This window comes from Anopheles stephensi, chromosome 3 (genome assembly GCF_013141755.1).
Source record: "Anopheles stephensi strain Indian chromosome 3, UCI_ANSTEP_V1.0, whole genome shotgun sequence".
In the NCBI taxonomy this organism is placed as follows: domain Eukaryota; kingdom Metazoa; phylum Arthropoda; class Insecta; order Diptera; family Culicidae; genus Anopheles; species Anopheles stephensi.
In genome coordinates this window covers 72,115,841-72,134,672 of record NC_050203.1, presented here as the reverse complement: position 1 = coordinate 72,134,672, position 18,832 = coordinate 72,115,841, and the positions used below count along the sequence as shown (strand labels likewise).

General features: G+C 45.5%; 2 protein-coding genes across 7 annotated transcripts in view; one reads left to right on the top strand and one right to left on the bottom strand.

The window, feature by feature from the left end:
* The window catches only part of LOC118512033 (nephrin-like), a 93,013-nt gene that overhangs the window by 34,818 nt on the left and 39,363 nt on the right, over nt 1–18,832 (top strand). The window lies entirely within an intron of this gene.
* On the bottom strand, nt 16,931–18,388 carry LOC118512035. The gene is made up of 2 exons (XM_036055832.1): nt 17,192–18,388; nt 16,931–17,061 (listed from the first exon to the last, which is right to left on the bottom strand). The coding sequence occupies exons 1-2, from the start codon at nt 18,374–18,376 to the stop codon at nt 17,050–17,052; spliced, it is 1,197 nt and encodes a 398-aa protein (XP_035911725.1). The 5' UTR covers nt 18,377–18,388; the 3' UTR covers nt 16,931–17,049.

Below are 18,832 nucleotides of genomic sequence, written 5' to 3'. Positions count from 1 at the left end.
GGCGCGCACAACTCTCATCGTTCGTCCGCTTAAGGCGTCAACAAACTGGGAAGGAATAGAATCATGAAAATGGGGGAAAATTGTAGAAATATATTTGTGGCTCCTTCATGGCTTCAATTTCATGGCAATTAGGTTCATTGGTAGTTTATATATAGAATTACCTTATTGTTTTCTAAAAAAGAGGCAAAAATTGTTATGAATTTTTTTAAGTCGACATAAAATTAATGAAAGTCGACATAAGTCGATATCGGATAACTGGATGAACAGGAGCAAATAAGAACCAGATTGTAGGCATTTCCAGTTAACTATGTGGATTCTGATAATTATTCACCAAGAGCATATAATAGGTCAATCTCCCACATTCTCTTCTGCTGACTTGGGCCCCTTTACAGGATTCGTCAGAAGGTGCCAGGATGGATTTGCTGCAGGAAAATATACCGTTCATCAAATTTTCACTCTGATGCTAGAACTGTCGTGGTAGAAGATGTTTTGCTTGATGCTGTACAAACCACTGCCTTACACTGTGGCTGAATCTGACACCATTACAAAATATTGCATACTTTAAGGGGTTAATTTTTCAATATCAATTTTCATAGTTTTCCTCCCTTGTTGTCACTTCAATTCGCTAAAAAGCAAAGTTTATGCAGAAAATTTAATAATCCTTCTATTAAAAAAAAAATTACAGATTTATTAGTGTTTGCTGACCGTTGAAGCAACCCCATAAACTAGACTTAAACAATAGCTAGCGTGTCAGATTATTTTACCACGATCATCCCTCACAGCTGCTCGAACGTTAAACTACTGCTTATATTCAACTGGACCGACATATATCATGCGACATAATTTTGTGCATTCGCTTCGAAATGGCTTCCCATCGCCACATTCCCAGTGTAAACAATAACTGACGCATCGTTGCAAACAATCGCTCGTTGCACGCCGCCCGATGCGCGAATATCGACCACTGCATAAATCATCACGCAAATCAGTATGCGTGTATCGTTTTTTCCGACCAGGGAAGGTGAACATTTTAAATTCGATAGTTCACCAAAATAATGACACACACACGCTTATCCTTCTCGGCTGCCTCATAAAATCGAACTGTTTATCATTACGGGCAACGACCGTGGCGTGGCTCGGCTTACGCCATTTATGTGAGCGACGGATTGCAAACATTCAGGCGCATCGATCGCAAACGTCTTCTGGACGCTGCTGCGTTTGGCTTCAATTTGCTGCTCGCACGGGCTGTGCTGTTTTATTTTTAATTTTATTTCCGTAAGCGTTAATGAATTATTATTGAAATAATACTGTACCGGTGGGGATTACCCGGGTCCGGCGCCATAAAACCAGGCCTGCACCGTAGTGCGTGGGGCTCGTATGGTCGCGATGAAGATGGTAGAAGATTTCCCTCATGGCGGTGGCGACGGCGACGACTCGGTGAATCATTGATCAAAAATTAAAACCTCCCAAAACGATGGTGGCGGTGTGCTTGAGAGAGTTTCATTATACACGACGCACACCGCCATCAACGCTATCAACGCCATCATCACGATCATCATCATTCGCATGAGTCTCCTCAGCATAGGTTATCTGGTGCTGGTGGAGAATGTGAAAAAAAGGGAAAAGGAAAAAAACCCTTCCACAATAGCCTCCATTTCCAATTTCAATGAATTCCGACGTACAATGGCAGTACACGCCAGCCCTTCTGGGGATTTGTCGTCGTTTTCATCGCTTTCGTTTGCGGATGGTTGCGTTGCGTTTGCGGCTTATTGTTTGGTGATTTTTCAACTTTAACATGGTGCACATACATACACAGACACATACGAGTGCGAGTGTATCGAGCAGTTCCGTTATTTTATTGCCATTGCTCAAGCGAATGAAAAATGTATGCAAGTAAAACGCAGCCACGCTTATCTCGTGCGACAGCATCAGATAAAATGTGGATGCCGGTAAAAAAGGGAATAAGGGCAATGGGAACGGCTGGCTGGCGTTGACAGAAGCAAGCGCACAAACGAACAACGATAAACGAGTTGTTGAAAGAAGCTATCTCAATGGAAATGATTTCATTGGCATTTTACGCTCATTGAAGGGTTTCAGTAAGGATGTTAGAGATGAATATCACTGCTTTTATCGAGCCTGCGTTCATTCTTCTTTATGTTGTAAAATAAGCCTAGATGTGAAACAGAATTTAGAGGCTTACGTCTGAATGTATGCAATGGTCATTGGAAATCTTCTGCAAGAAGCAGAATTTACCATCTTATTATAGTCAATTGCTGTAAAATCTTCTCTCAAACGTCTCTTGCACATATATTAGATCAGGTGGTCTTATTGTTATGCCCGCCACTGTAACTTGAGTTAAATGTTAACCACTCGTGCACCTAACCAAAAAAAATCGCCAAACCAATTATAGACATTTATACCAATATTCCTAATAAAAGTTCACCAAACATAAAAAGCAAATATTTGCATTAAAACAGCATAGTAACTTTCTGTACGATGTAGCCTACGCCTGCCAGTATGCAAGCTATTTGCAAAATGTCATCCAATGCCCAAGGTAACTTGGTTCACTCTCAGCGTATCTGTTTGACCTTTGAACATTGTTTTGAAATACCATCAAGCTCTTGCGCATCTTTTGGAAAACAGATTGCATACATGTAGGCGTAATCAAGCTAAAGCAAAGCAAACATAACGATATTCCCTTTTAAGTCTGTTTCTTATCTCTTTTTTTTATTCACGAAGGATGGCCTGGGCGTAGAAATTTATACTGTGCTGTTTGCATACTTCAAGGCGTATAAATCAGCGAAGCAAGAAAAGTTTGGTGTCTTAAGATGTAATAACCTTTAGTTCAATCATTATGCACTCCTGTTTCATTATGTTTCCCGTTCAATTAAAGCCCCTTATATGACGTTTGCTATGCGCGTGAGACAATCACCTTGGCAATTTTTTTCCAAATTGTCCAAACATTTTAATCCTTTTGGCAGGGTAGACACACACACACGCACACCTGGCTACTAATATTGATTAAGCAATCTAAGGAATGCTTCTTGCTCATCCACTCTCTGAAACACTCACAAACATCCATTTCCATTGCGTAGTCAGGAAGAGTACATTTCATTATCCTATTCTCCAATCTCCCTCCGAATGCTTGTGCTAAGTCGTCTCGCTTGCTGCCGCTAAGTAGAAAGTTAACAGGTGCGCAAACCCATCCGGACGGCATCTGCCACCGAGGTGATGAACAAAACTGCAGGCAAACAAGCACAAGGAAAAAGAATCCTCTAATATTGCTACAGTACTGCAAAAGGGAAAAAAATGCTCAGATCCCATCCGATGCTAGCCCGGCACACTACTACTCTCTGGCAATAAATGTAGATTGCAATGTCTTTCTGACAATTTTCCTCCAACCACACGCACATACACAAGAACACACACACACACAGCCTCGGTAAGATGCATTATTGCATCCTGTTGCGAAGAAAGTAGCTTCCGCGAGCGCACGAGCTGGTGCAGCCACCGGCACTTCAATGGAAATTTTACTTTTTAATATTGTAAAGCGCTCGCACCATTTGTGGAGCACGGGTTGCATTCGCTTCTGCACTTGGAAGCTTTTAACCGTAGCCCTTCGACTGCTCGGCGGTGGTAGTGACCAGCAGCTGCCCGACATTCCATCGCGGTGGATGCGCCGAATGCGATGGTGTTTGCCGTGGCTACGAATGCGTATCGAATGCCTGCATTCGGTAAGGGGGCAACCGTGGGCAACGATAAGAGGAAGATGGTTTTCACTTGATTATAGTGCATCTTCACCGGCTTTTTGCTTGGGTTTTTGGTACGTGATGGTGGTTTTTTTTCTTCTTGCTGTTTGTTAATATTTTCCATTCTTTTCTCGGCCTCGGCGCCTCCACCGTTATGTCAACATTTGTTCCTGGCCCTGGACTGGTGACTGGCTGGTGGAAATGCACTGCTTTCTGCCGTTTCCCGGTTATCACGGTTTGAGTTTTCTGCTTGTTCGATGGTCGGTTGGCGCTAGAAATGGAAATGAAACATAACCGAAACAACAAACAACAGTGCCTCGGACGGAAAGCGGTACCATCCGTACCGTCAACAATGGCTTTTCCTGGAAGAGAAGGAAACATAAAACCGCGCTCACACACACACACATACAGCCGCCGAGCATCGGAAATGGATATCGGGATAGAGCGAGAAAAAAGTACGAGTATGTGTGTGTATGCCTCGCCAAGATTGCACAATCCCAGTTTTGGAATTATCAGACAGACGGGTAAAGGCGCCGTCCATAACCGAAACTCATTCTAACGGCGTGGAGTGCTTCAAACAATAACAGCAAGAAGCAGGGACAAAAAAGAACTCACTCACACACCAGAAGCGCACCAGAAGAAAAAACACAACCACACATCGCACAATCGAAAAGCATCAGCCTCAGTGAGTTCCACAACAATACCCGAGTCCAGTGGGTTGGGGGATGGTGAAGCAAAAACAATAGGGAAAAGGAGTGGGGGACCAGCCAACTGGAGGTTGGTAAAGGATGTGTAGCCTTAAAAATTATCAACCCAAACACAGCCGGGCACATAAATCTTAAGCCCGCATCCAATCACGACCGCGGACCGCCACGTCGTCGCGTGGCAAGTCGTCATCACCCTTGTACTCCTCGCGCCAGCCAACCAGCCACCCTGCCCGGTTACGGTTCACGTCACGGTCACGGTTTTTGTGGCAAGAACCACCCCCTCTTTGTGTGTGTGTGGTTTGTCTTTTGCTGACGAATCCAAGTGGAGGAGTTTGCGGATTGTGAGTGCGATTGCCACATGGTAGCAAATTAAAAACTGTCAACGGGTTGAACGCGGGTCGTAAGGCAGCAACAACAACAACCAACTCGTTCAGTTTGTTTGTGTGTGTGTGAGAGTGTCGTATGCCCCTGCGTTCATCATCTGTACCGGGCCGGGTTATCGGCAATGGCCTTTGGAATCCGGCCCGGAAGGGTTTTCCAACGGCGGTTTTCCATTATTATTTCTTTCGGTTTGACGTGCACACGACCACGATCGACATCGTCAGCGTGAGTCAGGTCAGCGCAGTAGGATGGGAAATGGGGTGAAATGGGGTTGGTTTTTCGATGTTTTCCCAGCTTGTTTTTCTATCGCAAGCGTCCTTGAGTGTTCGATGCGTTGTACGTTTGAAAGTTGTGGTGTTTCTTGGAGATATTTTTTCCAATATTTTCTCGTTTTAAAGGTCAATTGAGTACGGTTTATAAAGGATTCAATAAATTGCTTATGAATTGTTTAGAATATTTGAATCCAAATTGGAGAATTTTCTATTCCGGGTCATCCTGAGAGCCTAAAAGTTTTATTTATATTTTTAGTATTACGGCTTGACGCTGTATTGTCTAGAGCCTTAAAGTATGCAATATTTTACATAATATTTTATTTGAATAATATGTGTATAAAAATTAAGTTCTACGCGTTCAAAAGCTAATCTGGTTAAAAATTTTGAATCATATTAACTGATACAGTTTACATTACTAGTTTCTAGCATTTGAAATAATAGTATGATAATCAAGTTGATGCTAGTTACCCCGATTGCATATCACCAGGCGTAAAGCAATTCGGAAGAATCAAACTTTCAATGCAATGTAACTTTTTTATTTATTTATATTTATAGTTAGACGGCTTGGCGCCGTATTGACAACACCGCGTGTGTTGACGAATACAAGTACAAATAAATTAACAAGGCATTTCCTCCCTGTTATTCTGCCTTATCCCGGGCATGCTCGGTTGTCGGTGTGTGGAGATTGCAGTGTGGTATCATGTCTATTGTGGAGGTTGTGTTGATGGTTTGGTCCGGGTCTATTGCTTTCTGTTGCTATGTTGGTGGTAGTGTGGTGTGTGGAACGGAACATCCTTCCGTGTAGCGGATCTGGACTGTAACAATACAAAAAGAAAACAGTAATATGAACAGTACATACATTTGCCTGCGCACAGTGTTCCTCAAACTGCCCAGCAGTGATAGCCCAAGCTCGATCAAGCCAGCACCGAACTCAGAAGCTATCGGCGAGTTCCATCCCGTAACAGCAGGGTCTCTGCTAATTACGGGGCTGAACCCGCCGACCACCTCCGAACCCAACGCCAGCAAGGCCGAGCTCGCCCCATCAAGGCTAGACAGAGATGAAAAACACTGTTCCAGAAAATTCTGCCTCCCTTCTTACGACAGTGCCGACTTTGACCCCGGATGCTGTTGCTTCGTCAACGGATCACCCGTGGCACTACAAAAAAAAACTTAACACTTAAGACAAAGACAACACAACGAATAACAAAAAAGGAATGGCGGATATGGTTTGGTAGGATAATGGGGATGTGGAATCAAAGGATAAGACCGTTGTCTCTGGCGAATCGAAAGATGAGCCTCATGTATGCGAGGTCTCTGGTCGCCAACACTTCTCTAATTTCTGTGCCCGGTCGTCTGCCGATGCCCTCGACTGCGCCCAACAAGGAGGGTCTTGCGGTTTCAAACTCCACGCAGGACCACAGAAGGTGATCCACATCGTGAAATCCGTCACCGCAGCCACACACCTTCGTCTGAGCCAGAGTTATACGCTGCAGATGAGCGTTCAACGCGAAATGATTCGACATAAGTCGAGACATCATGCGTATGAACACCCGGTCTACAGAGAGCCCACCGAACCAAGGCCGCAGGGACACTTGCGGAGAGATCGAGAAAAGGAATCGCCCGAGATCGTCCGCCTCCCACATGCTCTGCCAGCGAGACAGGAAAAGTTGCTGTGGTAGGCGAAGAAACTCTCGGGCCGAGATCGGACGGTCGTAAAATGCGCCTTGTTGGACGCCTGTTTTGGCCAGTGAGTCTGCCTTCTCGTTGCCGGGAATTCCACAATGAGAAGGTACCCAAATTAGCGAAATCCTGAACGCCTTGTCGAACATGGAGCCAAGCAATTCTATGATTTTAATGACAAGGAAATCCTGGCTCTTAACAGCCTTCGGGGATCTTAGTGCTTCAATAGCGCTAAGGCTATCTGTAAAAATGAAGTACTGATCCGAAGGTCTCGCTGCTATAATCAATAGTGCGTACAAGATTGCGGCTAGTTCTGCGGTGTAGACACTACACGGCTCCCGCAATTTGAAAAATGCTTCGGCGGACTCACTAAAAACGCCGAAGCCGGTGTCTTCCTTAGAGGATGATCCGTCAGTGTAATACTGGCTACTTTGGTCTAAATGGCCATACTTATCCCTGAAAATGCCCGGAACTACCATCGGGCGAAGATCATTCGGTATGGTCTTAATTTCCTCGTGCAACGAGGAATCTGTTGTTAAAAGGGAACTGTAGGTCTCAGGAAGGGCAGCACGGTTTAATGCCTGTGGAGCGCTAGGATGCACTTGTAGGGCAACAAAATCTTCGTAGATTTTCAAGATCTTGCTCTTAGAACCTGTCTCTAGAAGCGCTTTAAAATTTTCTTCGATCAAGGGATTTGATACTGAAGAACGGACTAGAAGGCGAAGCGACAGCATTTCAAAACGAAGTTTTAGCGGCATCACTCCGGTCATCACTTCTAGGGACATATTGTGTGTTGATTTCATGCTCCCTAGTGCGAGTCTAAGACAACGATACTGTAGCCTCTCTAATTTGAGGATATGCGTGTTGGATGCCCAATGAAAACATATGCTTCCATATTCCAACACGGATAGTACCGTTGTCTTATACAGTCGTAGGACGTCTGATGGATGTGCGCCCCACCAGAATCCTGTGACTGTCCTTAGAAAGTTGATTCTTTTACTGCATTTTTGCACCAGATGGGTGATATGTGTACTCCAGTTTAGCCTTGAATTGAACCAAACACCAAGGTATCGAAAATTGTCGGTAGTTGATATCTTTTCACCGTACAAAAAGACATCAATTTTCGGGTCAAATAGTCTTTTCTCCCTGTTTTTTGTCGTGTCGCTGAAGGGAGAAAAGACTACCATCTCAGTTTTCTTTGCAGAGAACTTGATACCAAGGTTTTCAGACCACTCGGCAAGGTTGTCCAAAGTGGTTTGTAAAGCCAGTTGGATTTCGACGGCGTCCCTGCTTGCAAAAGATATGACGCCGTCGTCTGCTAATTGTCTAATGCTGCAGTTCGGAGCTAGGCAAGAATCTATTTCACTGACATAGAAGTTATATAGCAGGGGGCTCAAGCAGGACCCTTGTGCTAGTCCATGGAAACTGGTCCGCTTTAGTTGCACATGACCATTGTTGAAACTCATAGCTTTCTCCGACAAAAGGTTGAACAGAAAGTTATTCAACTTTGGACCCAGCCCCACATTTTCTAATTTTTGACTCAGCTTGTATGGTGATACTGAGTCAAATGCCCCCTGTATATCCAGGAAAATAGATCCCATGTTCTGCTTGCGTGCACGAGCAAGCTCTATTTCTGTAACCAGAAGGGCTAGGCAGTCATTAGTACCCCTGGCTTTACGAAAACCAAACTGGGTATTTGAGAGAAGGTTGTTTGATTCCAACCATTCTTCTAACCGAAAAAGAATCATCCTTTCAAGGAGTTTCCTCAGACACGACAGTAACGATATTGGCCGATACGAATCGTGTCTTGATGGCGGTTTGCCAGGCTTCAAGATAGTGACAACTTTCACTTCTCTCCACTCTTGCGGAACGCTGTTGACATCCAACATATTGTTGAAGATGCTTAACAGACGCTTCCTCCCTATGTCAGGCAGATTTTGAAGCAATTTGCTACCAATCTGATCCAGACCTGGGGAGGAATTTTTGCTTGATAGGAGAGCAAGTGACAGCTCTACCATTGAGAACGGTGAATCCATCCTAGGGTCACTACCAGGCGCATGTTGTGTAAAGCTTTGCGCAGGAACGAAATCGGGACAAAACTTGTGGGCAAATTCATACAGCCACTCGCCAGAAAAGCTTTCGCTCTCATTGATGTTGTTGCTGTTTCGCATCCTTCTAGCCATTCTCCAAAGCGAATTAAGTGAAGTGGCAGGGTTTAGATTATTGACGTATCTACGCCAATAACCCTTTTTCTTCGCCTTCAACAGGTTTTTGCACGTTCTCTCTAGTCCTTTATATTTTTCATATAAGGACCTCGAGCCCGTGTCCCGGAAGGCTTTAAATGCCTCACGCTTCTTGGTGAAAGCCGCTTGGCAATCCTTGTCCCACCAAGGAGTGGGAGGTTTTTTAAATGTCCTTGCTTGGTGGGAGCGCCTTGTTTGGGCCTCAAGGGCGCACTTGTTTATGATTGAAACAAGTTTTTCGTACTCCTTGACAGGAGACAAATCTTCCAAGTCAAGTGAAAGCGAAGCGGCTATTAATTCGCCGTATCTCGTCCAGTCGATGTTCCTCGTTAAGTCACATTTAACGGGGATTCCTTCTACTGGACATCCTCCCTTGATGTAGGAAATTTCTATCGGCATGTGGTCACTGCCGATAGGGTCTTGGATCACCTTCCAACTAAAATCCAGGGCCATTGCTGATGGACATAGAGACAGGTCCAGTGCACTCGCCCTACTTAGAGGTGTCTGCATCCTAGTTGCCTCTCCTGAGTTGAGAACGGAAAAACCAAATCTGTCGCAGAAATCTCGGATGATAGGAGTGCGAATGTCATCCTTATCGCACCCCCAGTCGATTCCATGGGAGTTAAAGTCTCCCAGGATCAAAAGCGGTCCAGGCAAGACCACTGCTAAATTTCCAAGATCCTCTTTGAACTTTTCAATTTTTTCCTTTTCATTATTGGCTATCGGGGGGATATAAATAGACGCAATTGTCACGTGAAGAACGCCCAGTTTTGCCTTAACTGCGACAGTTTCTATCATTTCTTGTCTAGGGGTGGGTATTCTGGTGAAAGTGTGACTCTTTCGAACACCAATCAGTACCCCCCCACCCCTAGTAACGCGATCTTCACGGATTATGTTATATCCCGGGAAGGTTAATTTAATTTCATCCGATAGCCAAGTTTCACAGAGGGCAAACACATCGCAGTTATGTTCGCCCACTAATGCTTTAAAGGAGTTTAGCTTGCCAAGCAAACTCCTACAGTTCCACTGTATGATAGTAGCCGTAGGAGCCATTAATCATCCAAACGGACCATCATACTTAAGCATGGCCATTGAGCCAGCCACTGTTTGATCATCCCCTTCAGGAAAGGAAGGGCCCAAGTAGCGATCATGTGCAGATGCTGCGGGAGGTTAAGGGTCATTAGGAGGGACTCAAGGATCTCGGAAAGAGAAGGGGTGGGAGTTCTCGGGAAGCTCGTGGGCTCCGTCGGAAAAGCCAGGCTTTCCACCGGAGCTTCAGTCCGAGAAGATCGCTTCTTCTTGGGCTGCTTCCTGGCAATTTGGGGGGCGGTAGTTTTGGGCTCAGCGTCGCGTTTCGGGTCGGTTGGGGAAATTTTAGCGTGGCGCTGTGATGCCAAAGGTTTACTTTTCGTCTTTAGGACCTTCCTTTGTCCTTTTTTGTACGGGATTCTCACATTCTTTACTGGTCTCAATGGCACCTGTTCCAGTGCAGTCGGATTGGCCTCGCCATTTGCAGCTGTGTTATCCAGCACTGCAAAGGGGTCGATGCGTTTGCTCCCTTTAGAGCATCGCTGTACGAGCCGCGTGCCCGCTCGGCTATCGTTTTGGTCTGCTCCCTTTGCAGCTTCCGGTACACAGGACACAATGCAACCTCATGCCACTCCTCCCGACAATGCGAGCATTTTTGGGACGGGGCTTTGCAGTCCTCAGTAGCGTGAGCCCCTCTGCATTTTCCGCAGCAAATCTTACGAGTGCAAAACGGATCGGCATGTCCAATCCGGCTGCACTTAGAACAGGTGGCCACCCTTGGCACGTATGGCCGGTCGATGGGTATCCGGAGGCCTTCTAAAATGAGGGCCTGCGGAAGTACCGTTCCCTCAAACGTGATCCGGAGGGAGGTGGTCGGGATATATTTTTTTTCATCTTTCGATGAGGCATCTAGCTTAAAAAGCTTTTTTGCCTCAAGGACTTTTACTTTCGGCGTGTCTGGTGCATGAAATGCACCTACACCGAATTTAACCACCTCCTCCTCCGGATAATCGAAGTCTTCGATCACGCCGGTAACTTCCACCAGACTACCGGGAATATAAACCCGGTAGTGCTCCGTAAAATCTGGATCAGCCGCAATGACGTTGGCTTGTGCCCGGTCCTTTGCGGTTACCCTGATCTTGTTCGGGCGCATCCGAAACACATCGGCAACACCCGGGTATTTTTTAAACAAAACAGCCGCGATCGTCCTTACATCGAGCTGCTTGGTACGTGGCATAAAATAAACCAACGGCTTACCCTCCCACGACACCGGGTAAGCACGAGCTCGATGTTCAGATGGCTGATCATTAGCTTTTGTCAGCGGGGCACAAAAACTATTTGCCGGTGGGACACTCGACGCCTTCGAGGAACACGGTCTCTCTTCCAATGCCACCTTTTTAGTGGCAGGAGCGGTCTTAGGGCGACCAGGCTTACGCTTCACATTCGGCTCTATCTCTCTCTCCGAATCCGATAAGTCGGTCCCCATGTTAGGACCGAAGACAACGGGGGAAGTAGGGGTAGACAAACTTACCGATATACACGATAAGCAACCACGCGCGCACGAGCAAACACACACACACGCACACAAGACAGTTCACGATCGATGCGACGATGCAGCGTCGATACGCTTGCTTATCGCAACGATCAACAGATACACACACTCACAACACTGAGAACACACGTTGATCGGGGCTAGGCGCCACTCGATCGATAAACACAAACTCCGAGCGAAAGCCGGAGAAAGGCGGAGACACCGATTAGTGCGATACGGGTAATCACGTTGATTACGCAATCGCACACGAGGACAATGACCACTATCTGCCGTACGCAAATGATCTGTTTGACGCTCCACAGCGAAACACGTCTAATCGCCACGGAAGCTGGAGGCAGAATGATGCAATGTAACTGGTCGTATATTTTTTCTTGTTGCATATTTTTCATCAATGTTTAAAATATCTCATTCGTTTTTCTTCTTCTTCTTCCTTGGCACTGCAACCTCGAGAGGTCTCGGCCTGCCATTTCTGGCTTTGTGTGACTTAAATTTACCTGTAGTAAAGTAGTCAGCCCTACGTACGGGGAGGCGATCTGGATGGGATTTGAACCCTGGCCCTGCCGTGTGATGATCGGCACCGCTCTCGCCTCGGCTCCCCATCGTTTTTAAATAAATAAAAATTCATAGCACATAGAATTGAACAACAAAAATTAAACATTAAAACTCTCTATTCAAATTGATTCCCACCGTTGTTATAGCCAGTTATCACTCATTTGTTCTGTATAAGCAAATTAAAAACGGTGATATTTAGCGTTTGAAAAATTTCTTAGACACATGGGATTAAATTCGAAATTTTGCTGACATTTCAAGCACGAAGTCGAATGACATTGATTTATAAAGGAAAGGAAAAAGGGTCTCATCTCCTCTCTGGGCACTGCAGCTGAACGAAATGATCGAGTCTTCACACTCTGGTAGGTTCTAACAGACTTAATTTATTATTATTTCTGAAGCGTTTTCATGTCTAACTGTGTATAAAGTACTCTTCTCTACTGTATAAAATTGCTTTCGAAACATCAATTACACTTCATCTGTAAATATTAAGTTTATCTGTGTGAGCATCCGTATCTGAACAGTTAACCCTAAGCACTAGCCAACGAGTAGAAGAGTATGATATACAGTATATGAGAATAAATGCAATAGATAGAAGAAAAAAACAGTCTGCAATGTCTACCCATCATCATCTTAACAAAAATGTACATTGTGAGGGCATACATTTAGGCGCATAACATGAAGATCGAAGTTTAAGAATCTTAGCAAAGTAATGAGCATAATTGGTGATTGTTGCGTATGCAACAAACGCGAGCCGTTTTTGAAGTTTTTTAATACTAAATCCATTTATTTAACTAATACGTAGCACAATAAAGGAAAAAAAAAAAACTCAAAAATAGTGGCCTTAGCGTCCTTTGCTTTCAATGCCTCTCTCGCTACTGCCTTTCTGTCCGCTTTCTCAGTCCCCGTTTACACGTTGTCATGTGATCTGACCTGTTTATGTCTTTTCGTTCGAGGATTCAATTAGCTCACAATCTACCGATACATGTTCCATATCGCTAGCAGCGTCAACACCCCCACCCGTAACGTCCCTCGTGTCCTAACGAAGGACTTACTGAATCTCTAAAGCTGCTAGATGTATAACCGCTCGTCTTATGATCTTGTTATTTGCTAGCTTTACATCTGCCTGTCTCACTCTATTGTCCTTTCCCTTTATCGTTTCGACCACTCTACCTCTCAACCACTCGGCTCTATTCTTACCATCGACAACGAACACTAGATCACCGATTTTTAGTTCCTTTTGATCTTCGAACCATTTGCTCCTCTGGTTTATGGACGACAAATATTCCTTTGTCCATCGTTCCCACATCCTATCAGCTAAGTATTGCGAGCGTTTGAATTGATTCCTAAGGCTCTCTGTTAAACTATAAGATTTGCAAACCGCAGTACATGATCCTGGCGCTCTCAAGAATTGATTAGGGGTTAGTGATTTTGGTTCTAACGAGTCTTCCGGCAAATACGTTAAGGGACGAGAGTTAATCATTTCACATGCTTCTGCCAACGTGGTGAGCAGGATTTCATCCGTTAGTACCCTGTTGTCCCCCAGCACCCGCATCGCTTCCTTCACCGATCGCACCATCCTCTCCCACACGCCGCCCATGTGTGGAGTTCCCGGTGGAGTGAAGTGCCACGATGTTGAGGCCGAGATAACCTTTTCGGCACACTCGTAGAATATCCGGTCAATCCGTTGTAGTTCGTTATCCGCACCTCTAAAACATGTGGCGTTGTCAGAAAAGATGTCATCCGCCTTCCCGAATTTGCTCTCGAACCGCCTAATCGCCATCAGACACGACTGGGTTGATAGAGTATGAACGACTTCGAGATGTACCGCTCTTATGGTAAGACAAGTGAAAACTGCCACCCACCGCTTTTCTTTACGACGCCCCACGGTGACTTCTAATGGACCGAGATAATCGATCCCCACTGCGCTGAATGGACGAAGACTGGGTGTCGATCTTTCAACTGGTAGCGGCGCCATTCTTGGAGTAAAAGGTTTACACTTGTAGACTCTACACCAAGTGCACTGACGACGTACCTCCTTGATGGCAGCTCGATGTTTCGGGATCTTAAACCGTTGTCGCATCTCGTTTAGCACAGTCTCACTGTTAGCATGACCAAACGACTCATGATAGTGTTGCACGATCCTTTTCGTTATTTCGTGTTGTCTCGCCAGAATGATCGGATACCGTTGGTCGAATGGAAGGTCGCGATTGTTGATGAGCCTGCTCTCCATTCGCATCACTCCATTCTCGTCTAACACCGGAGAGTATTTGTACACAACACTCTTCTTCTTAATCTTCCGTGCCACTACCGAGCTGTCGAGGTTGGCGTGCAGTATATCCATCTCCTCCGGGAACGATTCCCACTGCGATTGCCTAATCAGGTGGATCTCAGCTCTCTCTAACTCCTCCTTTTCTATTGGTACTTTTCTTGCTTTAAATGTCGCTTTTAGATTTGTCGAAAGCTTTCCAGTTGCTTCTATGGTGTGGATTGCTTGCTTATCTCTCTTTCTAACACAGTTGTCTACGAATCGGATGACATATGCCATAACACGAACCAGTCGTTGCCAGGTTGGTAGCTGTTGCGATGTGATTACTGAATGAAATAGGACTATTTTCCGAGTGTCTTCTTCGGTACTTTCTATCTCACCGTCAGCCACAGGCCAATGCTCTTCAGGCTCGTACAAAAATGCTGGACCGCTGAACCATTCTCCATACATTTCTAAAGGAGGACCTTTCCCCCACTTGGTCATAACATCGGCAATATTCAGCTTAGTTGGCACCCATCTCCAGTCTTTTTTGTTGGTTAACTCCCATATTTCTCCAATTCGGAAGGCTACAAATTGGACGAATCTATGTTGCTCCGAATTGATCCAGCTGAGAACCGTCTTGGAATCTGACCAGAAAGTGCATTTGTCGATCTTCAATGAATGGGTCTCTAGAATGGTGTGACTAATACGAGCGCCCAATACCGCAGCCATTAGTTCCAGTCGAGGAATCGTTTGTCTCTTCAACGGTGCAACTTTACTTCGAGACATAACGAGTTTGCAACGTACTGTGCCTTCAGCCTGTATTCGGAGATACGCTACACACCCGTATGCGTGTTCACTGGCGTCAGTAAATACATGGAGTTCAACCGATTCTATGGCATCTGAATGTGTTGTGTCAAGGTAGCATCGAGGTATTCGTATAGTTTTTATGTTCTCGAGAAGCTCTATCCATCTGTGCCACAATATTACCGCCTCCTTATTTATCTCATCATCCCAATCACATTTTGACCTCCAGAGATGTTGAATAAGAATCTTGCCGTGGATGGTGAACGGCGAGATCAGACCAAGAGGATCGTACAATCCCATAACACAACTGGTAACAATTCTCTTCGTAGGCGTTACACCATCCTCAACGTATGGCCTTAAACTGTCTCGCATCGATGTTGAGAAGGAAAGCATATCCTCTGTAGGGTCCCATATAACACCTAACACTCTTTCGTGCAATGTCTCTTTGTCTTTGTTGAAGTGTATTGGGCCCACGTCCGTGTTCTCGCCAAGCTGTTCCAGGAATTCTTTCGAGTTGGAAACCCAGTTACGGATTTCAAAGCCTCCTTTACGATGCACCAGGGTGACTTCTTTTGCTAGTTTCAGCGCTTTCTCTACCGTATCGGTACTGTCAAAGTAGTCGTCTACATAGTGACGCTTTATTATCGCTTCTGCCGCTTGGGGAAATTGATCTTGATACTCACAGGCATTTCTATTCTTCGCAAATTGCGCTGTGCAAGGGGAACATGTCGCACCGAAGGTGGCTACGTCCATCACATAAATACCAAAGGGCTCGTTTGGAGATTTTCTGAACACAAATCTTTGAGACTGCTTGTCCTCCGAGCGTATCTGAATCTGGTGAAACATTTCACGCAAGTCTCCGCCAAACGCAATTCTCTTTTCCCGGAAACCTGTGATAACCTGCATAAGCGGCACGAGTAGATCAGGACCTTTAAGCAACTCGGTGTTTAGAGATACTCCTTTCACGGTTGCAGCTGCATCCCATACGACTCTCACCTTGCCAGGTTTCTTGGGATTCACCACTATGTTGATCGGCAAATACCAGACGTTTTTGGACGGAGTATCACGCAACTCTTCTGGTGTAATACGATGTGCATAACCCTTTCTCTGATACTCTTCGATTTGCTGGCATAAGTTGTTGTGTAGCTCAGGGGTTTTCTTCAGCTTCGTTTCGAGTTGCTTAAAACGTCTCACTGCCATGGAGTAGCTTTCAGGAAAACTGCGTTCATTTTCTTTCCACAATAGGCCGGTCTCAAATCGTTCACCCACTCGTTTCGTTGTTTCTTCTAGCAACTCCTTAGCCCTTTTGTTCTCGGCAGAGTCATTTGGTATCGTTATCACAGATTCTTCCAGCTTGTAATGTTCTCTTATTAGCAAATCAAGGTCTTCATTGGTCACGCTATGATACCCGATGTTGTTTTTGGTCGCACCAGACTTTGTATACCCGTAAACAGACCAACCCAACTTCGTTTTCACAGCAATAGGATCGCTTTCCTCTCCGGAGACTACTTCTAAGGGCGTGAACAAATGGATGTTGTTGAGTCCCACCATGATCTCGGGTCTGCCTTGGTATGATTCGATGGGAATTTTTCTTAAATGCGCGTACCGTTCTTTCAATTTTTCCCGATCTACACTTTGATGTGGTAGCTCTAGCCTTTCAACCGTTCGTGCGTCTTTTAGCGTCTCTTGCTTTGCTGAGCCTACAGATGATATTGTCAGATTCAGCCTTTGCGATTTGTCCTCTACTCTCTCAATGCCAGCAGTCCATCGCAGGGTGAGCTTCTCAGGAACGCCGCCAGCTCCGAGACGCTCCACCAATTGACGCTCTACCAGCGTTATAGACGCTCCTTCATCAAGAAAACAAAGAACGGTTAGTATGGTTCCATTATGATGGACATTTACCGGAACGACACGGAACAGCATACAGTCATTTGCATTTACATGCGCACTAATACCGTCAACCAATTTAGATCCTACCTGATCGTGTAGAAGGGGGTGGTGCATTTGGTCGCAATCACCTACGTTGCATCTCTTTGGTGCGAAGCACCTTCCTTGATGTCCGTTGAGACACAATCTACACAGACTGTACTTCGCCACAAAGTCTTGCCGCTGTCTTGTTGTCCACTCCTTAAACACCGTGCAATTGCGTAGACGATGATCCGTTGCTTCACATGCAAGGCATGGCTTTCTCCCTTGTTGTGCTGGCGTTGTCTGATGATGGCCTACCGTTTCCCTTCTGCGAGTGTCCTTTGGTTGCGATGATAGGGGCATGTAGTTACCGAGATCCAAAGTGGTGTCGAGAACTTCGGTCACCACCTCGTCAAGGAAGTCGGTTAGCGTTCGCAGCGATACGGATCCATGACCTCTCTTAAATCGTGACCAGGCCCGCTTGTCTGCGTCTGGGAGCTTATCGACCAGCTCCTGAATAAGCAACGGGTTGTGTAGATGGTCTTTCAACTGGGCTGCTTCGAGATGTTCACACAACTCTTCGACGGCGTTGCTAAACGGCAGGAAGCTGGTTAGATCCGACGCCTTCGGAGCCTTTACTTCACGAACTTTCTTTAACAAGCTATGCAAGATAAGCTCAGGTCTTCCGTACACTTGCACCAGCTTCTCGATCACTCGCGGAACGGATTCCGCCGTTATCAACCTTCCGCGAACCAGTTCTAAGGCAGGTCCTTTCAGGCATTCTTGAAGCCGCACAAGATTCTCGTTATTCGTGAAGCCACACGATTTGTTCGAGGCTAGAAAGGCGCCGTAGAATCTTGGCCAATCCTGTGGTTTGCCATTGAACTCAGGAAGCTTCTGAGAAATGCCGTGTCGAGCACGCCTTTGTTCCTTAGTTGGTTGCACGTCCACACTTGTTGGTTCTACTTCTTCTTCTTCCTCACTAGAACTATCACTTTCCGATGAAGATACCGCCACTTGCACAGTTTGTTTCTTCACATTTCCATGTGCCTTTTTTGCGCTGCGAGTCACACGACGAGTTGGAGTTGTAACCCGGAACGATAGCTTTTTCTTTGAAAGGTTCTTTTGCCCAACACTATCGGCCTCGTGGCCGCCCTTTGTGGGTTTCTTCGATGGTCCTTTCTTCTCAGGCGTCACTTCACTCACACCAACACTACCGGCATCATGGCCGCTCGTTGACGCCTGATCCTCCATTTTGTTTTGTATGGTCTTTTTACGGAATCCTCGCAGCCGTACTTTATTACCGAGTAGCACCTGAGGTCTTTACCGGTTAATACAAGATCACACGCGTTCTTTTATCGCACATACACACACTGTTTCATACGTCGCACCGTATCTTTCTGTTGTAGCACGAAAAGCGCTTTTGTTCTTATAGCGTGTTCCCACGCGTTCCCGGTCTCTGTCACACACCACAATGATGTCTCTGCTGCGGATATTGCATCACAATATCGACATTATTTTTGAGAATTTTGTTGCGTATGCAACAAACGCGAGCCGTTTTTGAAGTTTTTTAATACTAAATCCATTTATTTAACTAATACGTAGCACAATAAAGGAAAAAAAAAAACTCAAAAATAGTGGCCTTAGCGTCCTTTGCTTTCAATGCCTCTCTCGCTACTGCCTTTCTGTCCGCTTTCTCAGTCCCCGTTT

What these genes read in the sequence shown, in the direction of transcription:
- LOC118512035 (XM_036055832.1), bottom strand. Translation starts at nt 18,376, where the DNA reads ATGGAGGATCAGGCGTCAACGAGCGGCCATGATGCCGGTAGTGTTGGT.